Raw genomic sequence first — 25,990 nt, 5'->3', positions numbered from 1 at the left:
TTGTGCATGGACATTCGTAACAGAAGACAACAGCTGACCAGCCTGAAGAGCTGCAAAGCAAGACAAGTCGCCTCTATGGCCCCAGTTCCGCATTCAAGGATGTGTTTTCTTGATGTTTCAAGGGATTGAAGTCTACTAAGAGAAGCTGGAGAGCACTGAGGGTACTGCCAACAGAGGAGACCTCAACATCTGGAAAAGTCATGTCTTCTGCAGAGCTGCCACCCCATGAGAAGTCTACTGGCTGGAGCAATCAGCCTCTCCCTGCTTGTGCAATGGACTGGGGACTTCACTGTTTTAGAAATACTGGCAACCAGACCTCCTTCTCTGACCTACTCAAGCAACACACTGCACACAGCCCAACACACCAGCGGCACAAATGAGCAAAGACTTTGCCACTTATGTAGCCAACCCTTGGGCTGTGGCTTCTTGGCTGAGCACAAAATTGTTTGGCGCAGAAGCTGAGCCATTGAGATCAGCTGGCAAATTGTGGGGGCAGTGGATGATCTCTTCCTTCCCATGACACAGTGCATCAGATGCGCTAAGGACCACACACACAGGGTCAGCCTCAAAGAGAAGGTGACGATGTGGTTGTATCAGATTTCTGGTGGTTTTCTACAGATCTTACGCAGGAACAAAGTGTTAAGTGACTGGGAGCATCTCCCAGCCCCTCTCTGCTGGGAAGAGGGTTCTTGCATTCATCCACAGTTCAAACAAAAGTGCAAACTGGCAGTAATAACCATGCTTTGGCCAAGTTGCCAATCTTGAAGATTTCTACCAAGTGGGTTTTGAAGACTGTAATTGGGGTCAGGAAGGGGCACTTGAAACTAGAAAAGCCACAAAATCATCCTTATTTTTATCTGTTTTAATCAGGCCAGCAATGATTTAAGACTCCCTGGCAACAGGGATTGTGCTCATGGACAGACACTACTACAGACCACGGCTGTCCAACTACAGAAGCACAGACATTTTCTCCCATTCTACTGTCCTCTTAGTCTGAAAAAAAACAAAAAAACCCCATCCCACAAGACATGCAGGAGCAGAGAGAAAAACCAAAGACAGTATTCCCAGAGCCAGTGTGGTCCTTGAAGACCTACGGACACTGGAGAACACTGATTTGCAGATTTTAATTACTTCAGTAGTCTGTAGCCATGCACAATTAAACAAATATTGTACCAGGGCTCTGAGTAACAGCATTTGCTCTCTAATAATAACTACAGCTGGTTACAAAAATGTGCAATATTCTTTCCTATTAAAAACTCTGTTCATTCAAAGCTGAGAAGAAATATATTTGTTCTGCAGACCTGGATCACCTTTTCCCTGGCCCAGGAGACAATGTAAGAGCAAACAGCTCTAACTAAGCCAATAGCTCATTGATTAGAGTGCTCAGCTTGGCTATGCCAGCTCCACGTTCAGGTTGCTTACGACTTGCCTCAGTACAGAGGCTTGACCGAGGTCTCTGATGCCTTCACCACCAGGAAAGCCATGTACTGGGGCTTTAAATAGCTCAGAAAGTTCTTGCATTCATGTCACAGTGGAATAAAATCTTTTTACTGGGTTTCCATTTGGAAAAAAAAAAAGATTTTGAAAATCTGCAATCTTGTGGACAGCCCCATAAATTGCCAGAACCTATGAATCAACTAAGAAAAAAATAACATCTACATTTCCTAGTTAAGAACGCACCTTAATGCTTCGGTCTGCTTTGCATCATTAGGTCACATTAAATATGAGGAGACTTTTGTGAAGGTGTCACAATTAGAGACATGTGTATCTTGAAAGATTTATTTCCTGAATTTTGCTCAGCAGGATGCAACATTAGGCTGCTCACTCGCATCATTTCTAGTTTTCACTAACAGTAGTTAAAGCCTAGAAGTCTTTGTTAGGTAAATCTATTCAACAAAAGGCCAAAATTAGGTATAAAAAGCACTGCTGAGATCAGGGTTGGACCATGCAGCTTGTGCTCTTGGCTGCTGAACTTCACCCGACCATCCCTGCAGCTCTTGTTTGTGCAAAAGCACAGCTTTGCAAAAGGCACCAAGTTTTGATCTAAGGAGTTCCAGGACAGAGATGTCTTCCTTCATTAAGCTGGAATGGGTCATGCCGAGTTTAACCAGCCCCTCTCACTTTCCCGGGAGCTCTGCCAAATCCGCCTGGGAACTGGGGCATCTACGTTTTGGCACAGAGCACACCTGAAGCTACAGCAACTTCTGCTGGCTTGCTTCTGCTCCTGACCACCCGCAGAAGTGTTAGGAGGCCACAATTTGCCTTTGCAGAAGGGGCATTTCTGTATCATGAACACGTGTGAAATAAAACATGAACCTTAGGGAGTTCAACTGACTAGATGACTTCACTCCTCCCCACCTGGCACCCTCAACTATCTAACTATTCATCCCCAATACCCATCTACACCCTCAACTGGTACGGCAGGCCAAAAGAGCTGGGAGAAGAGCCTGCCATAGCTGTCTGAAAGTCAGCATTGCAGGCAACTACTTAGTTTAAAGACTCGCTATTTATCAGCAGCTCCCAGCCTCCCAGCCATAATAGACATTTATAATCTTTTGGCCAAAATGTTTTCCACTGAATTCTGAAGCAAGATTTACTACAAATGGATAATAATAACAAAAAAAAAAAGGCGGCTAGCACACTCTGGCACAGAAATGTGCTAATATTAACCGAGGCTTTTTCCGAAGAAAGATAGTTGCAAAGCACAAAGAGTTAGCTACTTTCTCCTTAATGATCATCTGTAGCTTTTAAGTAGGCAATTTAGATCTGGCTGTCCTATTTCAAAGGAAAGACTGGCCGACCCATCACATGCAGAGGAGGTGTACACTTTAAAGGGTGCTCAATGGGAATGTCTTTATTCAAATGAGATGCTTAGCGAGTGAATGAAAAGCTCCCATAAAATACAATTTCCTTTTCCTTCAGAAGCAAGGATTACTTCAAGAGACAGTTTTACTGGCACACTGGAAAGATACTAATAGGTGCTTTACAACAAAATGGAAAACGAAATTTGGTTTGCTCACTGCTGCGATACAAAGACATGCACAGACATATTCCTTCATCAGGCTCTCACGTTAGCACCACCGGGTAATCCCGTTCTGTCCCACCAGTAACTATGGCTCAATTCTCTGAATGCCTACGCACATACTTACCCTAACCACTGCTTAAGTGAGACTGTGTTTAAAATTTAATCGTGTGATCCTCTGGGCCGATATTTTCCAAGTAGCTTGCAGGATAAAAGCCACAAGGAAAGGCAAGATATACTCCAAATGAATTCCCACGCAGCATTTAACTTGGGGATATCCTGTGTTACGTCGGCTGGGCTAAAAACACCTCCAAAAGCTCAAGGCAAAGAGATTTTAGTTCAGGATCTGTCTCAGGACTTAACGGACAGCACATTTATGGGATTGTATGGAATGTTCCTCCCTTCCCATTGCTCTGCAGCCCAACGGCTCCGCTCCTGGTGCTCAGCATCATCCTACAGCCCGGTTCCAAGCAAGGATTCCTGCCTTGTCCGGACAGGGACCGGCAGCAGTGAGATAACCCCAGAGCAGCAGGCGATGGTATCGCAGATAACACCTCTGGCTGGCAGCGTGTCTGTGCAGTGCAGCATCATGAGAGTGTTTCTGCCACACACAGCTCAGTTTAAATCAGTTGCTGAAGCCCAAACATCTCAGTACAACTCTGCCACTTCCAAGAAAAACATTAAGTTTGTGACATGAACAATTACGTAGCAAAAATCTGCGGTCATCTTGGTAAGTCAAGCCTGACAACTCAGCCAGCAACCAAAATAATTTGCCTTTAGGAGGACTGGTTAAAAAGTACCTCAATATGATGAATACCAGCAACAAATACGTGCATGGCAGGTGTACTATTCAACCACTTCGTATCAAAATAAAACCAATGAATAGCAAAGTACATGACCAGCGGCAAAATGTTGCTGGGATTAGCAAAAAATATTAAAAACAAATAGGACCTTCACCAGGACCCTTACGACAGAAAAAAATATTGCCTCAGGGCACTTGGATGAGTGACAAACCTGATCTGAAAGGGTGATGGACTGCAAGACTAACAAATAATTTCAAGATGTTGATTATTTTTTTCCCCCCACTCAAAGAATCATTACTGGGGTGAGGGTCAAGCTGATGAACACCTCAACATGTGCCAAATTTGAAATAGATGCTGTAGCAAGCACAGACCCTAATGCTGAGAAATCCTGCTAGTGTGGGACCAGAGAAGTTTTTTCCGTATTCAAACTTGTAAAATTTTTTGAAATACACATACAGGTATCCAGAAGAAAGGCTGATTTGTGCTTTAAAGCACAAAGAGGTAAAGAAATCCTTTAAAAGTAGAAGCAGGCAGAAGAAATGAGAGAACATTAATTTCTTCTTGATCTTTAACTGTACCCTTCAAAACTCCCTGTCTGCTGGAACTAATGACTTCTCTTGAATCCATTGTTTGCTGGAGACTTTTGCAACTTGTAGGCCGGGGCTGAGAAAAATCTCAGGGTGAGGAGATGCTCCTTGGTTTGCAGGAGCATCTGGAGCTGCCTGCTGTGGAGTGCAATGCGCCTTCTTCAATACAGCCAGGACTGGCCTGGAGCGGTATCACTCACTGGTTTGAAATCAGCTTGGCAATCCATATGTTTTGATCACGTATCCCCATACCCCACAACACTGTTTTTTCCTCTCCTGCATCCCCCCTTTCTTTATTTAACCTGATGGGCCCCAGAAGCACATGGTCACAAGTGATATGCCCCCCATTTCAGTCTGGAAAACTCCCACACCATTTTGATCTTGCTTTAACGGGAAAGCCTTCAGGCTCCTTCAACCTCATTTCCAAAGCATCCAACTCCTCTCCCTTTGCCAAGCTGTCCTGTTGAGCTTTACAATTTTGTTTACTTGCTTAAAGCTCTTGACACTTACTCATCAACTAGCCAAGGTCTAGCAGTTCAGCTTCTGGGAGAGGAAAACAAAACCTCAGGCTCACAGAAATGGCTTTCTACATTTCAAGTCATGCTGGAAGGCACAGCTCAAAAAGCAGCACTCAGGTATTCGACCACTTCAGTGTCATTGCTGACAGCCACAGCAGCGCTGCGGTGTCGGATGCTCAGCAGCATCTCTCCTTCCACCTACACCTCCCTCAGCAATCAGAAAGCTGAAGTCATTTGAAAGGAAAATGCCATGTGAGCATGGACTTATTCAGACTCGGATGCAAGACAACTGGTGGGAAACTCATCCTACCTACAAAAAACCTACATGGCCACGCAGGCAGACAAGCTTCAGGACCACAGTCTTGATGAGGGAGCCTGAACTTTTTCCGAGGGTATCTTTCTGCTTTTTCCAAGGGTATCAGCTGCTCAAGTATCAGATACTACCTTTTCCAAGTAAGCTCACTTCTGGTTTTAGAGCATCCCCACTCCATTCTGTGGAAAGAGCACTGGAGAAAAGCAGAAAGAGCAAACTCATGAGGAATTCACAGGAATATTTAGACTAAAGAGTAAAATGTCACCAAGTTCCACGGGTAGCACCAGGCCAGATTTTCCACGCACACATTTGCTACCCCACACAGTCTGCGCATCTTTGGGCAGTCTCTGTACACGTGTCAGCTTTGCATGCAAAGTTCCAAATTGCACAAGAACTGAGTATTTTCATGCTTCTCCCAAAACACCAGCTGGCTTAGTGTCATCTCCCTTCCCACCTGCAGATTACAGGCGTATTTCCACCCTGTGGCCAACCACCCTGCTGTAGATGCCATCCACCCAACCTTCAGGTGCAGGCTCCTCCTCCTGTGTCCCACTGCCCTAAGCACCCCCAGCCACAGCTGGGAGCCACACAGGCAGGTCAAGGGCCAGCTACAGCCCCAGCTGGATCCCTCTGCAAATAAACCCTGTTTTGGATCATCTTTCCAACATGCTGGAATGCCACTATATTCCCCGTTTTCTAACAAGCAAGACTGTGGGAAATCGCAGATCCAGCCACGCCTTTCTAAAAGCAATGGTGGACTTGCCTGGTAAAACACCAGGAGACACTTGCTGGCGACATCTCTCCATTTTATTAACTTTTTACATAAAGTACTATTTTATAATCATGCAAATTAAAAGCACTTTACTGTAGGGTGTATTCTGTAATGAATGCTGGCGAAATGACCTATTTGGAAGTGAATCACATTACAAATTCACATAACTCAATTTTCAGGATCAATCTCACACATACTAAGCAGAAATGAAAGAAAACGCAGACAAGTTCAAGACAAAAAAAATAAACATTTGTAATACCAGGAAATGTGCCTCTTTGGAGAAATAAATGTGTGTCAAGGAAGAACAACAGTTCAAGGAATCAAATTCAATTTCCACTGTTTGGAAGATGCTATATTTTAGAACATGTTAAGGAAGTAGATGCTATTACCTCTGGTCTGTGCATAGCAATCATAAGCAAAACAGCATGCGATTTCCCAAGGAGGCAAAATAATTCTAGAGTCATAGTGTACTGGGCTTGAGATTGGATTATGCATTCTTTTCTTAATCATCTCAATTCCTTTATGAAATTACTCATATGGAAGTGAAAGGTTTCTAGAGCGGACTTGACATTTTTAAAAAACAGAAGACTCTGGATGTTCATTTGAAGCAGGATCCTAAATGGCATGAGTATTTTTATATATATACTTTTTTTTTTTTTAGCCTCAGTACAGCTTTTGGACTTAAACAACAAAATCTGTTTTCCTAAATCACTAGGTTCCAAGGTTTAAAGTATTCAGGCACCGAGAGATGCATACAGGCAATTAGTAGAATTTTCAAAAGCATTTAAAAATTATAGTTCAAACTTCTTTTGTCTTTTGTTCCCCCTTCCCCATGGAGTGGCTCTTCCAGGTCCTTGCTACTCCAATGGCTGGGAATCCTCCCTCGTTTCCAGCTTAGTTAATGGCTACATCATAGTCAACGGGTACTTTATCCCCATTTTTTTTTTTTTTTTTTTTAACTTGGGCCAATGTGGTTTTGTTCTTTTTCCTTGCCTAGCCTTTTCCACCCCCTGTGGCCCCCTGAGCTGTCCTGGCCTTTACAGGACTCTGGGTACTTGTAATTGCTCTTTCCTCCTTCACTGAGTTCCCATTCCCCAGTGGTTCCCACGGTCCCACCAACACCAGGGTCCAGCCAATTTCTGCACACCCAGAGCCTAAACAACACGGTGAGGAGAACTGAGCAGCCCCAGATCGGTGCTTAATCAAAAGTTGCTACGAATGATGGAAAACCCCACCGAAAGTGGGCTTCACATCAGCCCCCAACGCCTGCCTCCCTGCAGACGCGCCGCCACGGCCCAGCCCGGGTTACCTGAAGGGGTAGGCAAAGGCTATGTCAATGCTGAGGTCACTCTCTGACTTGTTTGCACAGTCCACACTGAGGCGCAGTCCTCCAGAGTACCCACCGCATGTTGCAAATGCAAAGATTGCAAAAAGCTGTCAAAAACAAACAACATTTTTATTTCGTTTCGTTTCAGCAACCACCACAAGCAGATCCACGCAGCGGCTCCCGCTGCAGCGCTGGCCCCCTCGGGTCAGGTTATCCATCACTCCCTGCACTCAAAGCATTGCCAGACATTACACCCTTCCCAAAAGCCGATATAAAGAACCACAAAACTTGAAGCTCGGTTGCCACGCAGGGACAGAAACATCACCATTCGTCTGTGCCAGGCATCTCAGCCCTCCCCCTCCTGTCTTGAACCCCCTTTTGGGATTCAGAACCCAGGCATCTATTCAAATCATCCCACCGACAGGCAAGCTCGGACTAGAAGAGAAGGATGAATATTGACTGAGCATAATGAGTCAGGCTTAACCCAAATAAAACACTGATAGAAGTATTTAAAAGGAGCAACCGGGAGCAGCAATAGTAGACCAAAATAGTTCACATGGCCGCCATCCCATTACCTGGCAAAACACAAAATTGTGCTGCCCCTCTTCCATTTCATGTATGACTTGGAAAAAAAACCACAATAATTTTTTGATTACTTTTTTCTAAATTAATACCATAACCTAAGAGGGATATAGAGGTGCAGTAAACTCGCACTCAGCAAAACAGGAAAAAAAAAATAAATCAAGACTTAGGATAAGCTCAGACAAACCAGGCAGGAACAAAGAGCTTGGGCGGTTCTGATGGGAACCCATATTGCACCTTAATCTTCCAGGAGAAAAAGGTGCAGGAAGGAGCGTGCAGGCCAGAGACACATCAGTATTTATATTTATATCAGGGGTTCAGACAGAGGAATTGGACACGGGAGTGGGTGTCTTAAAACATCATTGACGTAGACTTCCTGGGAAGACCCTGAGCATAAGTGGGGACAGCTTACTTCTGCAGTTGTAACGTAAATTAAAGGACAGGCTACATTTCGTTGATTGTACCACGCTGGAGCTGAAGTAACTCCATCAGCTTTAACAGAGCTACTCGGAGATCTACAGCAGGGCAGATACGGGAAACGAGACGCAAACCCCTGATCCCAGTCACATACAATTAAATAAGCTAAAAGCCAGCAACACGGAGGAAACAAACAGCGCACGCATCTGGAAAAGAAAATGTGTACTTGGACATTGAAAAATTACACAGAAGGCAAATGTAATGGCAAAATAAAGGCCTGAATGATTCACTAAAAGGAATATGGAAACATATAAATAGAAAAAATAGACCTATCCTCGCTGCACAAGGCTCTGCGAAATACACCGTTAATCTGATTTCTCCCAATTCAGAGCATGAGCGAGGCCGGCCGTTTCAGCAGCCTCCTCGGACTTCAGCTTTGCCTCTGCATCTTTTCCCCAGACACCCCCAGAGGACAAGGGCGACTCCCGAGCACTGGGGCTGGGAGATGCTCCCAGGCTGCGAGGCGATGTGCCGAGCACGGTGGAGCACAGAGAACAACGCGAGGTCCCACCCTGCTACTCTATTCCAACGCCACCAGGGCATACCATTGGGGATAGGTTCTACAAAGGTATTTAGGCGCCTAATGTTGATAAAAAACTTTGAATCAATTCTGCATGCTGAGCTCACAGAAAAAAAGGAAAGTTGAACTTGACTGTGAATCGACTTATTAAATATGTGCCATGAAATAAATGTTCCTACTACAATTTGAACAGTGCCCCTTCATCCTAAATGAGACACTTCCTCTGTAAATACAAGAAGCTTCTGCCCTTACATGTAGCACAGCACTGAAAATTAGTATTAATCATCTCAGTTTAATTTGTGAGGCAATGTCAGACAACAACAAATTACAGAGAACAGGAGACATTAGTGCTGACCTGCTTTCTGGCCTAATTAATGGAGTTGCAAATGCAAGTGTTTTGCAGATACATAAGGAGGCACAAAGATTAATGCAGTGATATATAAAGAAGGAACTGAAGGGCTGTGGTGCGAGACGTGCCATCAAGGAAGAGCCATCACCTCTCAGCTACAGCCCTCAGCATGGGGACAAGCAGAGGAAAGACACGCAGGTGAAATGCATCTCCTTTAATCAAGTACTGGAAACCACCATAAATGTCTGCCACCACGTTTATTCACCAAGGCAATGGAGTCATGCCCTAAAACACAGCTCAGGCTATTCCTTCTCCAAAAGGATCTCCTCCACAGAATCACAGGATGGCAGGGGTTGGAAGGGGCCTCTGGAGATCATCTAGTCCAACGCCCTGCCAGAGCAGGGTCACCCAGAGCAGGTGGCACAGGAACGCGTCCAGGTGGGTTTGGAATGTCTCCAGAGTTGGAGACTCCACCACCTCTCTGGGCAGCCTGTGCCAGGGCTCTGCCACCCTCAGGGTAAAGAAGTTCCTCCTCATGTTTAGGTGGAACTTCCTATGCTCAAGTTCGTGCCTGTTACCTCTTGTCCTGTCGCTGGGCACCACTGACAAGAGCCTGGCCCCATCCTCCTGACACCCACCCGTTAAGTATTTATAAGTGTTGATAAGATCCCCCCTCAGTCATCTTTTTTCCAGACTGAAGAGACCCAAATCCCTCAGCCTTTCTTCATAAGAGAGGTGTTCCAGTCCCCTCATCATCTTGGTAAGCCCTTTGCTGTGCGCTCTCCAGGGCTTCCCTGTCCCTCTTGAGCCAGGGAGCCCAGAACTGGACACAGAGATCCTAGTTTTTCCTCTCCCCTGTCGAGAGCATCTTTGACAGCAGACTCAGGCACCTGAAGCCTCAGCCAGCTTATTTCTAGCCTTTACTCACCTTTTTCCCCCCCGCCACATTTAGCTCTTAACCAGAGGCTTCTCAGACGCTTTCACTCTGAAGGCTTCAGCAAACCCTTCAGCCGCCGTCCTCTCCAGCCACAACCCACCAGCACCCACCCTCACTCGGCACAGACTCTGCTCCGAGCACCCAGGCAGCACCCACAGGGCAGGTGGGGAAGGGAAGAGGACCCAGCTGGAGATTTTTATACCCAACTTCAGCAGGGCCTCAGCCAACCCCAGCTTGGCTCTCTGCCGCGGCTGCATCAGATGCTGCTAACGGCTGGGATGGCCCAGCTGCCAGTAACGCCACAGCTGTGTGCCGGGGCCACGCAGCACCTTTTGGAAGCATATTTACATTTCGCATTGCAGGAGGGCAGAGCGAGGGCTGTAAAGCAATGGTATTTCCCTGGGGTACCCTGGCCGAGCAGCAGGCGTAATTCTCCTCTCGCCCAAGCAACGTTCTCCCACCTCTGCGTTCTTTCCCCAAGTTTTGCTGCTTTATGTTGTCAGCGGAGCGCCTGGTGTATTAAGCCAAGATTTACTCGTCAGCTTTTGTGCACACTGTAATTCTGTGGCAGTTGCAGGAATGCTGTAAACACCACTGTATTTTATTATAGCAGGATTTGTGTAAATGGCAGTTGTAAACCCCATAATGGGAGCTTTACGGGCCAGATTCAATAAAAGCTCCATCTGCGAGATAATTTTATTGAATCTGGCCTCTCTGAAATTGAAAAGTTTATGGAGAAAGGGAAAGCGTTTCCCTATGTTCCTATTTACTCTTCGCCTATAAATCCACACTCAGCGCTAGTCCCATCTGCAGTGTGCATGCATATCGCTTTTCCCCTTCATAGGAGATAAATCTTCCCAGCACACAGTTACCTCTGGTTATCGCATGGCGGCTGCCTCCTTCCCCGGAGGAACAGCAGCCGGGAGAAACACGGTGCCCCTCAGGCAACAAATCTTGGCTGCCGTGGCCGTGCAGAGCAAAGCCCAGCCATCCCCTGCCCACCCCGTCCCTCCTGCAACAGGGGATGCTGCCCTGTGATGGCCCGATGACGATGCAGCAGGGAGGTTGGTGCCTTTGCACCCACCTGGACCCTTGAAGGGAAACGGAATGTGCCTGTTCCCAGCCTGGATCCACAGTGGATGTGGGATAACACCCCAAGCAAGCATCCTGCTCGTTTGATGTGCGCTATCGAAGCAATTACCAACGATGTGCCTTACCAAAGCAATTTGGACTATAGACCAAATAGGGGAGGTCTCCCCAAATAGGGGAGGGGGAGGAAAGGACACGATCTGAGCTCTGTGTCACAGACCAGAGCAATGCACATCTCCCATGTCCAGTCCAGCCTGGCTGGAAGATCACCCTTCGTCCACACGGTTTCAGACACATCTCTAACAAGGCAGCACATCTCTGAAGCTTGCAAGGCCTTTCTGCTCCTGTTATGGGATATTCCCCATCCCCTGCTCCTGTTATGGGATATTCCCCATCCCCTGCTCCTGTTATGGGATATTCCCTCCATGTCCTTGCAGCCTTGGCCTGCGCTATTGGTATATTTTTGTAAGAAAGCACTGGCCCAGGTTGCCCAGAGAAGCTGTGGCTGCCCCATCCCTGGAGGTGTTCAAGGCCAGGCTGGATGGGCTCTGAGCAACCTGGTCTGGTGGGAGGTGTCCCTGCCCAGGGCAGGGGGGTGGAACTAGAGGATCTTTAATGTCCCTTCCAACCCAAATCATTCTGTGACTCTATGATTCTACGAAATCAGGTAAATCGCATACTCCAACAGAAATTATATTTATTATGGTACTGTGCAATAATAAGCAGCCTTCACTGTCAAATCAGATTAGCATGTTTTAAAGATCAGTTGGCTCCTTAGCACCCTGAGAAAAAAATAGCAATATCATTTCCAGCAGAGCACACGCTCCTCACACCAGCTCAGGGCAGGCAAAGGTTCATCAGCTGATTTAGGGCATCAGCTGGGAGCCCTCCTTCTTCTGATGCTTCAACACAATGGCACTGGACCCTCTAATTCAGTATTCGGCTGTTGGTTATCCAGACTCCAAACTCAAGGCTGGTCTGTTCGCTTCCTAGCCCAGCCATCCTTGGTGCCCAGGGGCTGGGGGTGTGCGATGCCCTGGGGGAGCTGAAGTCCCACCTGTGCATTAGACAGTTGGCAGCGCCTCAGCACGCGACCCCAGACATCAGTCATCCCGCCGTGGAAAGGAAAAATGGGATGATTTCCCATCGCTTCTCCGCATTTGGCTTTCCGACAATTCCCCTCAATGCCTGCTGAGCGACAGGCTCGCTGTGTGCACCAGAAGAAGGCAGAATGGTTCCTGACAAGGCGAGTTAAAAGGGTTATGTAGAGCATGTTACAGCTAAAACATCCCGTTAGGAAGATAACACTGTCATTTAAAATTGATGAAATTTTATATAAACCACTTGGTTTTTCCAGGAGCACGTCTGCCCCATGCAGCAGCCTTTGGCAGCTCGCTGGCAGACGAGATGGAGCCACCCTGGGGACGCACCCCAAAATCCACGCCGGTGCAAAGGGGAGATCCCCACTCTGCCTGAGGGGGGATCTCGGTGACTCCTCCAGGGTGGCGAGGTCTTAAAAAGAAACCGTGTCGGTCTTGCCTGGAGCTGTGGTGGCCAACAGCAGGCTGTGCGGGACACAGCTCAATACGTGGGTTGGTCCTCAATGCTTTCACTTGGGGTTGAGGGAGGAAAATGGGAATGAACCTGCTGGATGCTTTCCCAGAGAGGTCCCCCTCGGCCCCCCCACTCCTGCCCTAACACTGGAAAGCCGAGGGGAACTCCTGACGCTTTCAAAGAGCAACCCAAAATATTTGAAACACCTACTCTTTTATTAGTCATTTTACACATTCGAAGTGTTTTACAAAAGACATCTTTTTCTGGCATCGTTTCTGGATGTAAGGCTTCCCTTTCTCTGGATCGCCATAATAAAGAGACTGCAAAACGTTTGCCAAATGTCATATTGCTTTACGCTTTCTGCCGCTCGCCATGGCCAAGGCCGCGCGTGAGAGCAGGGAGGGAGCGCCACGTCCCAGGGCCCCGGAGACATCCCCCCGCAGCCGGCATCGCTCACCCAGCACAGAGCCTCGTTAAACGGAGATTATTTATTTATAGAGCAGAACCAGTAATTGAACATTATTATTAAGACTGTAAAGGGAAGGTTTGAAGCCACTAAATGACTGTACGGGAAAACATTTACTGCAGAGCTGATGGCCCAAAATATGTCACCAGTGAAGGATTAGGAAGCACTCTCTCCTCCAGGTCTCTGCCTGTTTCTTTTTTAAAATCTGGCATTTTTCCTGCGCGGATCTGAGCTGCAGACTTCCTGGAATCACTTCTCCTACATACAAGCCTTTGTGCACTGGAGATTATCAGATTATTGACTTTGGGATTCCTAATTATATCAACTTGACTGGTTGATGAATTGGGGGTGGATAGCATGGCAGCCGACGCAGTGCCGGGGGAGTAGGCGATGACTAGCAGGAGTCATATTCCTCCAACAGCTACACGGGGAGAAAGCTGAAATATATTCTGCTCCTGCTGAGAAATAAACCCTAAAGAAATTGTCCACTAATTGCTGGGATTTAGTGTGCCCCCTTAAAAATAAACAGCAGCATTGCAAAGAATGAGGCCGTGCCTGCCCAGATCTGGTCTGCATGGAGGGGAAAGCCCAGGGATAAGGGAAGATCTCGGAGTTTGGGGCTTGAAGAACCACATGTGCCCCACCTGGGGATCGTTGTACGTCTACCCAAACATCGACCCCGGCAGTGCCTCAGGTTTAGCACACCGCTGAAGGACCACTCAAGCGAGTGTCACACATCGGGAGGCACTTGCAGACCATGGGCACCTCCAGGATGTGGTGGCAGCTGGGAATGAGCTTTTGGTGTCACCATGCTGGAGCTGGGGACATATACCCTGTCCAGACCTCAAAGAAAGCACCTCATAGCTTTCACTTGGCTATCAGTCTCAACGTTTCCAGCGTCTTCCGAAAGGGGAATATGGCAATGCAACTACAGTTGTGTTGGAGGAAAATCTTTACATCAACAGTTCTGTATGGCTTTACGCTGAGCTACGCGAATGAGGCCCTTTCTTACGCATGCCATGTGGCGAGGGCGGCTATTGCTGGAAAACACCACGTCCTCCAGCCCCCGAGGCCAGCGGGACCCACACAGCGTGAGCCACCATGTCCCCAGCCACTGTCACCCACCTGGAGGAGACCACCCTGCTCCAAGACCTCCCCACTTGGCCCCAAACCTCTGCTTGGCATTTTAGGGCACCCCGTACAGAGCCGCCCTCGATGCCACCGGCTGGACGGAAAGACCTGACCCATGGTGGGCAGGACCCCTGCAGCATCCTCTGTTTAAAGCACAGCATTTCATTTAATGCTTCGCATTTTTAAAATGAAAAAAAAATAATAAATACTTAATTTGATTCTTAATGGAAAGATTTATGGAAATGAAATTGGGGTAGTTTTAGTGAGTAAAGATCATGTTATAATAATTTGGTTCTACAATACTTTAATCCCAAGGAGACAATTTTCTCTCTTTTTCTTTGAAGAAAATGTTTATCTTTTTTATTCATCTTTCATTGATTATTCTAAAAATCCCATTTAGCTCCACCACATAACGGTATGGTAGTCTTTTCTCATTATATTTTAATAGAATAAAACCCAACTGTACATGAGAGGATTAGATAGCCATTCGTTGAGGTAAAGAACATTGTTCCTCCAGATGGCCAGACAGAATCTGTGTAATGCCTTTCCTATTTATTAAGTTCAAAATGTAATGCAAGCTGATGAGATGTGTTTCATCCAGTATTTAATGGGTCAGCCATAAAGTTGAAAGCTAATGCTAAGGTTGGCAGCATGCATGGAAGAGTTAACAAGCAGAAAATAAAGACATATTTAGAGCATCTCTTCTTGGACACCGTGAAATGAAAAGTTGTCAGAAGACAAAGCTACTTACACAAGTGGGGCAGAGACGCTAAATTCTTCCAGGCCCTCTAACCATTTGGCAAAGGTTCGAGATAATTGAAGATATTTACAAGGACCTGAGGTTTGGGGTTTTTTATTTATTGTATAAATTGCTTTCTGCAATTAGTGGACACTAACAGATTGGCATCGAGTCTTCCATGAAACAAAATATATCGATACTTGCTGCAGACAGATGTACAAGCACCTGGGGTAACGACTGGGTGTACAGCGCTTCATTTGGGATGTATCCCAGAGCAGGACTTCTGCTGCATTCACAGCCCGCGGCCCTTTTCCCCGTCGCAGCCGGGGAGAGGTCTGGAAGCTACAGCTCTTCCTCTGCAGTCTCCACAACTCCGCATTTGTACCCTCTTCTTTTAAGGAGGCGGGAGCACAAGTTGGGCAGATTTGTTTAGATTTGTACATATGATCCCTGAATAACTCATGTTGTGACATATATCACTTCATCAGAGACAAGCGCTCCTTTTGGGGCCTGAAAACTTCTCCAGTCCTAGACTGCTGGTACAAAAGACAACCGTGGTGGTCTCTACCGAGATCCACATTGTGACAGTGCCCAGAGCATCGCAAGTGCCAGCCCAGGAGAGCGGCCACCCCCAGGCCCAGTCCCCATCTATGCCAGCCATCCCCCCGCACGCCCATGTCGTCTCATGAGCTGCTCTGGCATCAATCACCTGTGACCGACCACAGGCAAAAAGCAAGGAAAGCCATGGTCAGGTAAAAGAGAGGTTTTCTAACAGGTGACGTTAATTCTTATTTTATTAACAGGTAAGATTCAACAACCCAGCAAACACTCAGATTCATGCATAAATGTAATTCTGTTCCTGCTCCCTCTTGGAAACACAGGTTTTGTGCAGGCTTTACAGGCTGATTATATGGGATTTATTGTGTAACAAGTGTAAACATTTAATTAAAAAATAAAAAAGGTTGGACGGTTGCTCATTTCCTTGCTCACTTGGTGGGTTTAAAAGCATCTGGGTTTAAAATGGCCCATGATCCAACATAAATGCATACAGAGCATGATCCAAGTTATTACTAAGTAGGATTTACTCCCTCTAATAAACACAGGGATTTAAATTACGGCTGAGAGACACCCACACATGGGAAGCCCTCTGAGAAGAGAAAGTGCTCCCAAACTTAATGTCGCTAAACCCCTGATGGTCGATTCAGCCTCAGGGGCTCAATGACAACCAAGACCACACCATACCTCCTCCTGCACAGCATTGATGGCAGGGGACCACAAACCCAGCTTGCAAAAGCCGTGTTGTACACAATGCACACACCGTCTGCCCCAGGCTGGGGCTGGGACAGTCACCTCTCCCAGCCCTGGATCCCAGCCCCATCCCCAGCTCTCCCAACGTCACCACCAGGCACCATTTGGCAGGTCAAGGCCCCCGGTAGCACCATCTGATGACTGCTGTAATTGCTTCGTTATCTAATTTGTGTCTTTCTTCCTTCCATTAGCTCCAGCTCCGCTCTCCCAGCAGTACCTGGTAGACCTAGGCTCCGGTGGAGCATTTTCCTGCTCTGATGACAGATGCTCACAGCAGAAACAAGAGGTGGGAGTGCTCCTCTGACCAGAAAATGCTCTGACAGCTCCGTCCCTGCAGCGTGGCACAGCATGGGGGCTGCAACAAAACCCTCCCTGGGTCAGCACTCACTGAAAATTATTACTACAGGAAAGGCTCCTGTCCTTCAATCACACTGTATTATTTATGACCTAATGATTGCCCATTGACTAGCAGGGATTATATGTTCGCCAAGATGTTTCTGGGTGAATGAAAGGGCATTAACCTCATTATTATCACGTCCGTGCTCATCAGAGGCCATTAGTAGCTTCCTCTCAGCTCCCCGTGCTGCTGTGTGCTGCTATTTGGTGTCATCTGCTGCCTCTCTGCCCGCCCGCCCCACACGCATCCATGCCTGCATTCGGCTCTGCCTCCTTTCTCAAGCAGATTTAGGGAAATGGGTGGAAACTATTTAGCTTGGGAAAGGAATCCACAAAACCCTGGGGATTAATAATCCGGTGCAACAGCTTTTTCCCGTGGGGATTTGAGAGTGCTTTCAAATTGCTAAGCAATGGGGCCTCCAATCTGTTCTCACACACCCAGCAGCACTCTTTCAGATGATGTCTGTCCATTTTTTTCCTTTTTTTGAGTCCCACAACGCCTGTACGAGCAGGGCCGTTGGGAACCAAGGCTTTGCTTTTGGAAAAGTGCAGCCGGTTTTCTAGGCAGTATGTCTGCAAAGCCTTCCAGCCTCCAGACCACCCAGCCCTGGCCACTGAGGCCCGTTAGGGGTGTCCTTCATTAACCCGACCATTGCAGATATCCCCTTCTTGCTTCAGACGCAGCCTCTCCATGACATGTTTAGGATGGAGGATGGCTTGAGCCCTCCATACCAGAGCTCTGTGTGGCATCCTGCGCAGGTGAGATCCAAACGTGGGACCCATCATCTCATCTCAAGCCAGTTTTGGATGGAAAATTCCACTGGAGCTGGCTCCGACCTCGGCACCCGCCTCGGTGCAAAAGGCTGGAAGAAGAATTTGCTCCTGGCTAAACTATCAGCCCACATGGTAAAAATAATTTCTTTTCTAATAATTAAAATGATGGGCTATAAATGAACCTTTGCTTTGCTGAGCTCTGGGAATTCACAGGGAACATTTTGCGCAAGAAACATTTTTAAAATTAAAACCTCCCTTTCCTCTTCTTTTCCGCCACTCCTCTTAAACTCTATCCCCAGAGATGGCATCGCTCTCCTTTCCCCCACTTAATCATAACAAGCAACACCTAAACATGAACATTTTTAGGAAATTGAACTAAAAAAGTACTCCTTATCTCACTAGCTCTTGACACACTTCATCTGGACAGCTTAAGTCGTCCTGTTTCCCCTACATCCTCCCTCTTACCATGCTCCTCCACACCTCTTGCCTTTCTCTTTCTCTTTTCACGCCCTTTCGTTCACGTTCCCTGAAATCTGCAGCCATACCTGCTTCTAAACACACAAAAAAAGGTAACAATAAAACCTTGGCAGAAACCTTGCCTGAATGTTCTCCATTTCCTTCTTCGTTCAAAATACTTAATTCTGAAATAACCAGGCGTTCTTTCCTTCCTCTCAACTGCTAGCAGCTGCCGTACATCTTCTGTGCCACTTCCCAATGTACTTCAAATCCTCCCAGACCCTGGAAAAAACCAGCCACTTGTACAAAACCAATAATGCATCAATGTTTTTGGCTGTTGCAATCTTTATATCTGCACTGCTGGAGATGATTATCTAGCTTTTTTTTTTTTATCTGTAGATACAGGCCTGTGGAATAAAACCAGGGCCAATAAAATAAGGAAGCAAAGAAAACACAAGCAGAATGAAAAAGGCAATTGAACATGCTATAAATTCAGAATCAGGTGAAAGCTAATTATGGCCATGCTCACTAAAAAGATGAGGACACAGCCAGGGAGATAGACTTATTAATTATTTGTGTTATGGTAGCACTTAGAAGCCCCAATCCTTTATCTGGGACTAGCTGTGCTATACATGGCAAACACTCAAATACGTCTTTGGGTAATTGCACACCGTTTTAAGGAAAATGTGCAAATGCTCTGTTCTTTCACCTTCAGCAGTTTCTGGTTTGTTAATGCTGCTAAAAGAGCCTGAGTTTACCATCAGTCTCGTTCTGAGCAGCTCACGGGATGGTCTCATGGGTCAAAGAACAAATAATTCAGCATGAGGGTACCCTCCACCCATAGCTGGATTGGGCAAACCACAGCAACCGCCCCCAAAGTGGGCATGAGATGCATCCGTCACCATCCCCAGCCCCTGGCGTGGGGGGACCGAACGCTCACTGCTGCCAACAAGGGACGTTTCATCCTCATTGACTCTGTGCAAGTTTGATTGCTTTTCTAATTAAGATACATTTTATGGTAATCTACCAAGCCCCTTAGACTAAATCACTCACTTAATCTGTTGTTAGTGCCCATATGTTTACAGCTTTCCAGCCTGCTGCAGCATATTTGCTTTGCCACGGCACTGGGGAAGTTTAGTGACAGATGAGCCGCCGAACAGCCATTCAGGTGGCGCAGGGCCCTTCCAGCCAGGCAGCCTGCGCACGGACGGACGGACAGACAGACGGACAGACAGAGAGCCCCGGCACCCGGCGGTTTGGAAAGGAGAGGTGTAGTATTGCAGACACTGCACCCCATGCTGATCACCTGTCTCTTCTCCTGTCTCCACAGCAGGGCTCAGCACATCTTTCTCATTTTCCTTTCTTTCCTTTTTTTTTTTTTCCCCTCCACAATAAGAGGTTGTACATGACAGGAGAGGATGGCTGAAGAGTTTCACGGTATCGTCGCGTCTGTGGCACCAGAGCTTGCTTACTGAGGAGTTTCACTGCCGGTTCCAGGGCTCTGAGCATCCCCTCGGACGAAGGACAACAATCACATTTCCAAACTAAGGACAGGCAGAGTCAGCCCCTCCATCTGCACTGGACGCTGAATTAAACAAAAACCGTGCAAACGCTCCACTGTTCTGCTAAGCCTGGCCAGGAGCGTGTGTCCCCGGCCCCAGCCTCGCCCCCCGCCCAGACACACTGATGGGCACCTTCCAGCTTCTTCAGGGCTGGCGCTTTGCCACCGCATGCCCTGGCCAGGAGCTAAATCTCTCTTTCAGGCCTGCCTGGGCTCTCTAGTAGCCCCATGTCCCACATACGGACACGCATGTGCTGTGCTGGCAGGCAGCAGCTTCAGCTCTTCGTCTTCCATCAGGCTGCCCATGCCGGCTCCCGGTGAAGGGGCAGGGATGCGGTGAATGGGATGCCCTCCTGCATCCCGCGGTGGTACCTGCCCAGGCAGAGCTCGGGCAGGGACCCAGGGACCCCAGTTCTGCTCCGACCAGCTGGGCTGAGCCCCCAGCCCACCACGCACAGACATGTTGTATTGACAAGCGTGTACCACGCTACGACTTGTGCTCAGCTCGCCGAAGGAAAGAGAGCCCAAAGGCAAAATCAGGAAAGACCAACCTCTGGGTCAAGTTGCCATCTGCCATCCTATGTAGAAGGAAATATTCCCTGAAAAAAATGGTCATATAATTGTACAGGAACTCCTAATCATGAGTGACATGAAGAATAAAACACCACCTGCCATCACCAGCAGTGACAGGCAGCTGCTATCCAATATCAACACAAATACCTTTCCCCCTGTAGAGCGCCTATTGATCTGAACAGGATTAACAGAGGTGAGGAAAGTACTCATTAAGTCTTCCAAGGACTTGGCTAAAAAAAAAAAAAAAAAAAAGAGTATCTGGCATTCAGAAGGAGCCCAATATTTAAGAAATCGATTTTTTAAGCATTTAAGGAATTTTTCTAGGAACTGTTTGAGCTGCTAGAGGAGCAGACAAGGAAACAGGTGTCAAAGGAAAAGAAGCTTCCCAGGACGCAGGCACCCCTAAAATAATGCTTCAAACTCCTTTCAAACCCTGATGCACCTGCTAGAAAGGGGCAGCAACTCCTCCATCCCACTGCCACAAATCTCACGTTTTCAGCCCTGGCAGAAAGCACCACGCTGTGAACCTGTCCCTGTGGCCACACCAAGCCCTGGTTTGCACATCAGCCTGAGGGCATCTTCCAGAGAGGATCTCACACTCCTGGGGAGGTGGCAGAGGCTGCTCCGAGGTCTGAGAGGTAAGTGGTGGTGGGGGGTACTGGACGGTACTGGACTGGGGAGAAGACACTGCAGATCTGCTACCACCAAGTAGCTGGAGGTGAAGGACCACCGCACATTGCAATGCCAGGATGGGCAAAAGGCAACAGATGGAAAACCACGAACACCGAAGACTTTTGTACATAGATCATGAGGAGCAGGACAAGCTCTCCTGCCCCCCCCCCGCCAAGTCTGTGTCAGCGGTATCCTGTAGAGATGGCAGGTAAGGACAAAGGGATCATTTCTGCTCAGCCACAAACTCCTCTGCCAAGGGAAAGTCTTGCAGTGATGGACTTAACCACATTATTCACTTTGTGCCTTGCACTCCCTTGGCTGCTGGCGATCTGCCTTCGGGGACAGGGGTGAGACCTCCCCCTGCCTGCAGTCAAACCAACCATCCCCGGCCACTTTTCCTGCTTCAAACCTATAAAGATGAGCTGAACAGGCTTCTTAATAAACCACAGCATGCCCAGCTTTCAGGGCAGTCTGGCACCCCTGCTATGATAAGAGTTACATGGCACAGAAACACCAGGCTTTTAGTTTTGCAGGGCAGGAAGCAGGAATCGTGCTCCTCGGTCCACCCTACCCACCTCCTTATGTGCACTTTGACCATCATCCTTCTGCTCACCTGGAGGACACTGCACTGAGCCAGGTACCCAGGCTCAGCGAAGTTAGAAATGCTTAATACAGTCCCCAGGCAAGCAGGATCATGCTTAGAAAGTGTGAGATATGCCTTGCTCAGACACCCATGCCCTCCGCACCTGAGGAATTAAACGACTGTGAAAAAGACAATTATTGTTGTGTACCTTGTTCTCTAAGACTGTGCCGAGCCCACTCATTCAGCTGGTATAAATATATATGGTACCTATGAAACAGGAATCATGCAAAAACCAAAAAGCCACTGAACTGGGTGCCTATTAACTGCATTTTTGGGAAGGAGGCAGAACTGAGCGTGTGGGCTCATCCGTCCAACACCCTGCGCCGGGGGATGCCGCATCCCAGCTCCTGCCCAGCGCGGGCTTGGGCAGCCGGGGCACGGACCCCAGCAGAGCTCCCGAGCCCGCTGCGGAGGGGCACGACGCACAATATTCGCATCGGCTGCTCTTCAGGCAAGGGCAACTATTGCATTTTGGAAAAAAACGGGAACAATTAAAGTGGTTCAAATGACTAAGCAGTTATTGGCAATCTGAATTTTCTCCCTGGAATAGTTTAGCTTGGACAGCCAGACACAACACCCCTGCCTTCTCCTGTGGGTTTAATAAACCCAGTTACAGTCTTCTGATGTCTTATTTAAGTACACTTCATCTACCTATTAGCATTCCCTGGTATCATGAGAGCAGGCAGATTATTCTGGGTCTAACACGTTGATTTTCTGAGCAGGTATACACTCAAGCATGTTCTCACAGCAGCTCCAGCTCGTGCTACAGCTGGAGTTTTTCAAGACTTCTGTAACACCAAAGCGATCGACTCCCATGGATACGATTCAAGTATGAAATAATCCAATTGCCAATAAATAAATCAATGCAGTGCTGCAAATTCAAGGATTTATTATGTAGCCCGAAAGTATTACAGCTATACATCTTGTTTTCCTCGGCCAGACTATCACAATCACTGCCTGGTACTGCCTGGAAAGCGCACCGGGAGCTATGACGGGGAGAGATAAATAACTGCACCTCCCTATTATTTACAGGTAACAAAGAGGTCCCCAAGTTAGCCAAGAGCGCTGAGGAAGGAGGCTGCCGAGCCGTACAAAGCAGAGGCAGGGAGCAGAAAGTCAGCGCAACGGTCTATTGACCTGCGTTAATGATGTTACACTCTGAAAAAAATAGAAAAAAAACCCTATTGTCTTAATTACTTTAAAGATTTTCTTTACTTCATTGATACATTTGGATGAGGAGCATGTTGCTGCCGACTGCTATACTTTAGATTGATATTTCTAAGGTAATATGCAGTCAGATATTCATACTTCAGCTTGATCAATATTAAATAGCCCTTACTGATTTTTTTTTTATATCCAATATTCCTGCCTTATTTTTGAGGCGTCTTTGATTTGAAATGCCAGAAGGAACACAATAAATCAGAATTCCTTTTCCTTTTAATCCTCACTCTCCTGTTTCTGCTGCAAAATGAAGTGCAAAACAAGTTTTCGAAGCAGGCACCCCCCTCTGCAAAGCAAAACACAAACCAAAAATATTTCAACGTATCTAAAAACCAGGGAACAGTTGGGCTCAGCATGAGAGTACAAAGAAACCAAACCTAAAAGCAATTTTGTTGGCTTCACGATTCCTGTAAAACCCCACTTCTCCCCCAAAACAGTACAGTTACACAAATAAATAGAGATGCATATAACTTACCGGAGCAAATATCACCATACACATTTACAAAGGGATTTATAATCCAACTTGCGTCTCCTGAAATAAAGCAAGGTTTGTCTCATACTAAAAATAAAGGCTCCCAAAAGCTTCTCACAGTAGAGAGAGAGAGAGAGAGAGAGAGGGAGGGAGGGAGGGAGGGAGGGAGAGGGAGCGAGCGAGCACCAGCTCCTTGCCTCGCTTTTTACGAAGCAAATAAGGAGAGCAAGAAAATCAATGCCGAGAGAAAGTGAGATGATATACCAATCAGGCAGCAGCCTCAGCCTTATTTGCAGAGGGATGGCAAAATGCTCATATTATTAGACAATGACTACACACAGCCTAAGCGGAGAAAGCGAATACTTTCCCCTCGGTGAGAGGCTGATTGCTTTGTCGTGGTGCAGGTACCACCACAGCGGGCTGGGAGACGCAGCCCCTTCCTCCCCACGGCTAATGCAGCATCGCTTCACTCCTTGGGCGTGCTCCACAGGAAAGAAACAGTTCCTAATTCCGGGCTAAAGTTGTACTAAGCTTAAAAAGCCTCCAAACCTCTGGCACTTGCAGAGTTTCATCAGACCAGTGTGTCTTTGTTGCTGGGTTTGGGGGATTTTTGGACTCTCTCTTATATTTTGAGACGCTTTTCACTGCATCTCGGAAAGCTGCCCCACAGCTGCAGCAAGGAGCCCATCCAGAAAGGGGAAAAGACCTCTCAGGTCCCCCACGCTTTAAAGCGCACCGAGCTCCTCCTGTGCTCGCACAGGACCGGACCTCCAAAGCGTCCTCCGGGAATTTGAGCTTTTGCCCCTTTTTGTGTATCAGAGCAAACCTACGGGAAACCCGTGGGTTCCCTTGCGCCAAAAGGGAAACTTTGCTGTGCTATTAAATCTACCCAAACCAAACCTTTGCTGTGCTCCCGTACGCGTTGGAAAGAGGAGGAGAAGGTAGCAGAAGGTGAGCTCATTGCCTCCAACATACAGGCTTGCAAACAGGACGCATCGGTGGCAAATGCATGCCACTTCTTTGGGAAGATGCCACACTTGCTCCCCCCCAGCAGCGGTACAGAGACACAACCCCCCCACCCTGTCACTGCAAACAGGGGTTTCAAGGTGGTCCCGTGTCTCCTCAGCCCGTTAAGAGGACAACATGGATCCAGGGACCCCTCTCAGCGAGGTGCCGTCCTCTGTGCTCCCCCCGTGAGCCTCCGCCATCCCCAGCCCATCGCCCCAGAGCCGTCTGGTGTAACCGGGACTATGAGTCGCCCTCTGTGCCACTTGCTTATCAGCCCTGGATTTATCCCTGTTTTGCCCACTTTTCCACACACCGCATTAAATATATTCAAACACACGTGACTTAACGCGTAAGACACAAGATGAACTTTCTCTTTTATTTGGAGACAGAAGTCACACGCTGGTACACAGAAACACCTGCTGGGTGAAAACAGTTCTCTGCGCAGCAAAACTGGAGCACAACTGCTGTTCCCCAGCGGCTTGGGATTTACATTGTGCAAGAAGAGCTGGAATTCACAGGGAAAATCCCAAAGACAAGACCAAGGAGACTGAATTAATCTGATAATTCAATTTATCTGCTGGGGGCTTGCACTTCTAAGCACAATCCTGGCGCAGAGGAGACTCTGACAGCCCTTCATGAGCGCTGAACCTCCAGGCCCCGTTCCCAGGAGCTGCGTTGCCACGCTGACAGATGTCACCGCCGACGATGTGGCCCCGCGTTTCCAACAGATACAGCCTGATGCCAGCCAATGCTGGAACGAGGAGACACCGTGGTGCTGAGAGAGTTCTCCAGGCTGAAGCACTGCTCTGCTGCTCGGTGCCTTTTAGCGTAGGTGAAAGCATCTGCCTGCTACCCTGCACGCTGCCCGAGTCCCAGCCACGCGGATTAAACAACTCAGCGCCTTTGGGGCTGCGGAGCCGGGCGGCGTTTGCCTCCCACCGCACCGCGAGCAGCCCTTTGATGCCTCATCCACGCAGGAACCACACTCCGCAGCCGGGCTCACACCGCGCAGCCTGCAGCAGCGTCTCGGCATTCACCCGGGTAGCATTGGCCAACACGCCTTCCTCCCCGAGGACAGGGCTCACACATCCCACCCCTCCTTCCTCGCCACCTCTGGAAAAGACAGAGCAGCCCAGAGGAGGTTTTGTAGGAACAAGACAGACTCAAAGAGGAACGCGAACCAAAAGCCAGCGATGGGCAAAGGTGACCAAGGGCCACACCAAACTTCCCGCCCACCGCATCAGCGCGAGGGGCGATGCTGGCTCTCCCTCCCCTCTGGGAGAGCTCTTCTCCTCCAGCCTGCGGGCGCCTGGGCTGCTCCCGCACGTTGGCGGAGGATGGCGGGAGGATGCTCAGCCTGCCTGAGCGCCCCAGCTGAGACATCTCACTGCTCATGGCCTTTTTCATTGCATTCAGCTCTCCAGCTGGCACTGAAACCTGCTGTATCTCATGGTGACCAGCCTCTTGCTGCAAGGTGTGACAGTAAGTGAAATGCAAACACCTCTCATTTTCCAGCAAGATAATTCTATTTTTCCACAGCTAACAACTGCTGTTACTTAAACTCACTGGAGTCTTCTGAAAACTTTGAAAAACATGAATTAAAGTTGTTTTGCAGAGGCGCCCCTGGGAGCTGCTGTGTCTCAGCCCTCCAAAAATACGTGCCCACTTGGGCCCCGGTGTGGGACGTGGGGGTGCAGGATGCAGTTTTAGCCACAGCACG

General features: G+C 47.9%; 1 protein-coding gene across 4 annotated transcripts in view; it reads right to left on the bottom strand.

Annotated features, from left to right (window-relative positions):
• SYNPR (synaptoporin) overlaps nt 1–25,990 on the bottom strand; it is a 110,543-nt gene that overhangs the window by 21,893 nt on the left and 62,660 nt on the right. For 3 of the 4 annotated variants that reach the window (XM_054216267.1, XM_054216264.1, XM_054216263.1), the window contains one exon: nt 7,325–7,449. In XM_054216267.1, coding sequence (XP_054072242.1) covers nt 7,325–7,449 — 125 coding nt within the window. Of the gene's footprint in view, nt 1–7,324; nt 7,450–23,265; nt 23,376–25,990 lie in introns of those variants that run through there. The other variant, XM_054216265.1, reaches the window with a different exon arrangement.

The sequence above is a fragment of the Rissa tridactyla genome, chromosome 10 (genome assembly GCF_028500815.1).
Source record: "Rissa tridactyla isolate bRisTri1 chromosome 10, bRisTri1.patW.cur.20221130, whole genome shotgun sequence".
NCBI classification, from domain to species: domain Eukaryota; kingdom Metazoa; phylum Chordata; class Aves; order Charadriiformes; family Laridae; genus Rissa; species Rissa tridactyla.
Note: the sequence above shows the minus strand (reverse complement) of the source record. Positions and strands in the feature narration are given on the sequence as shown.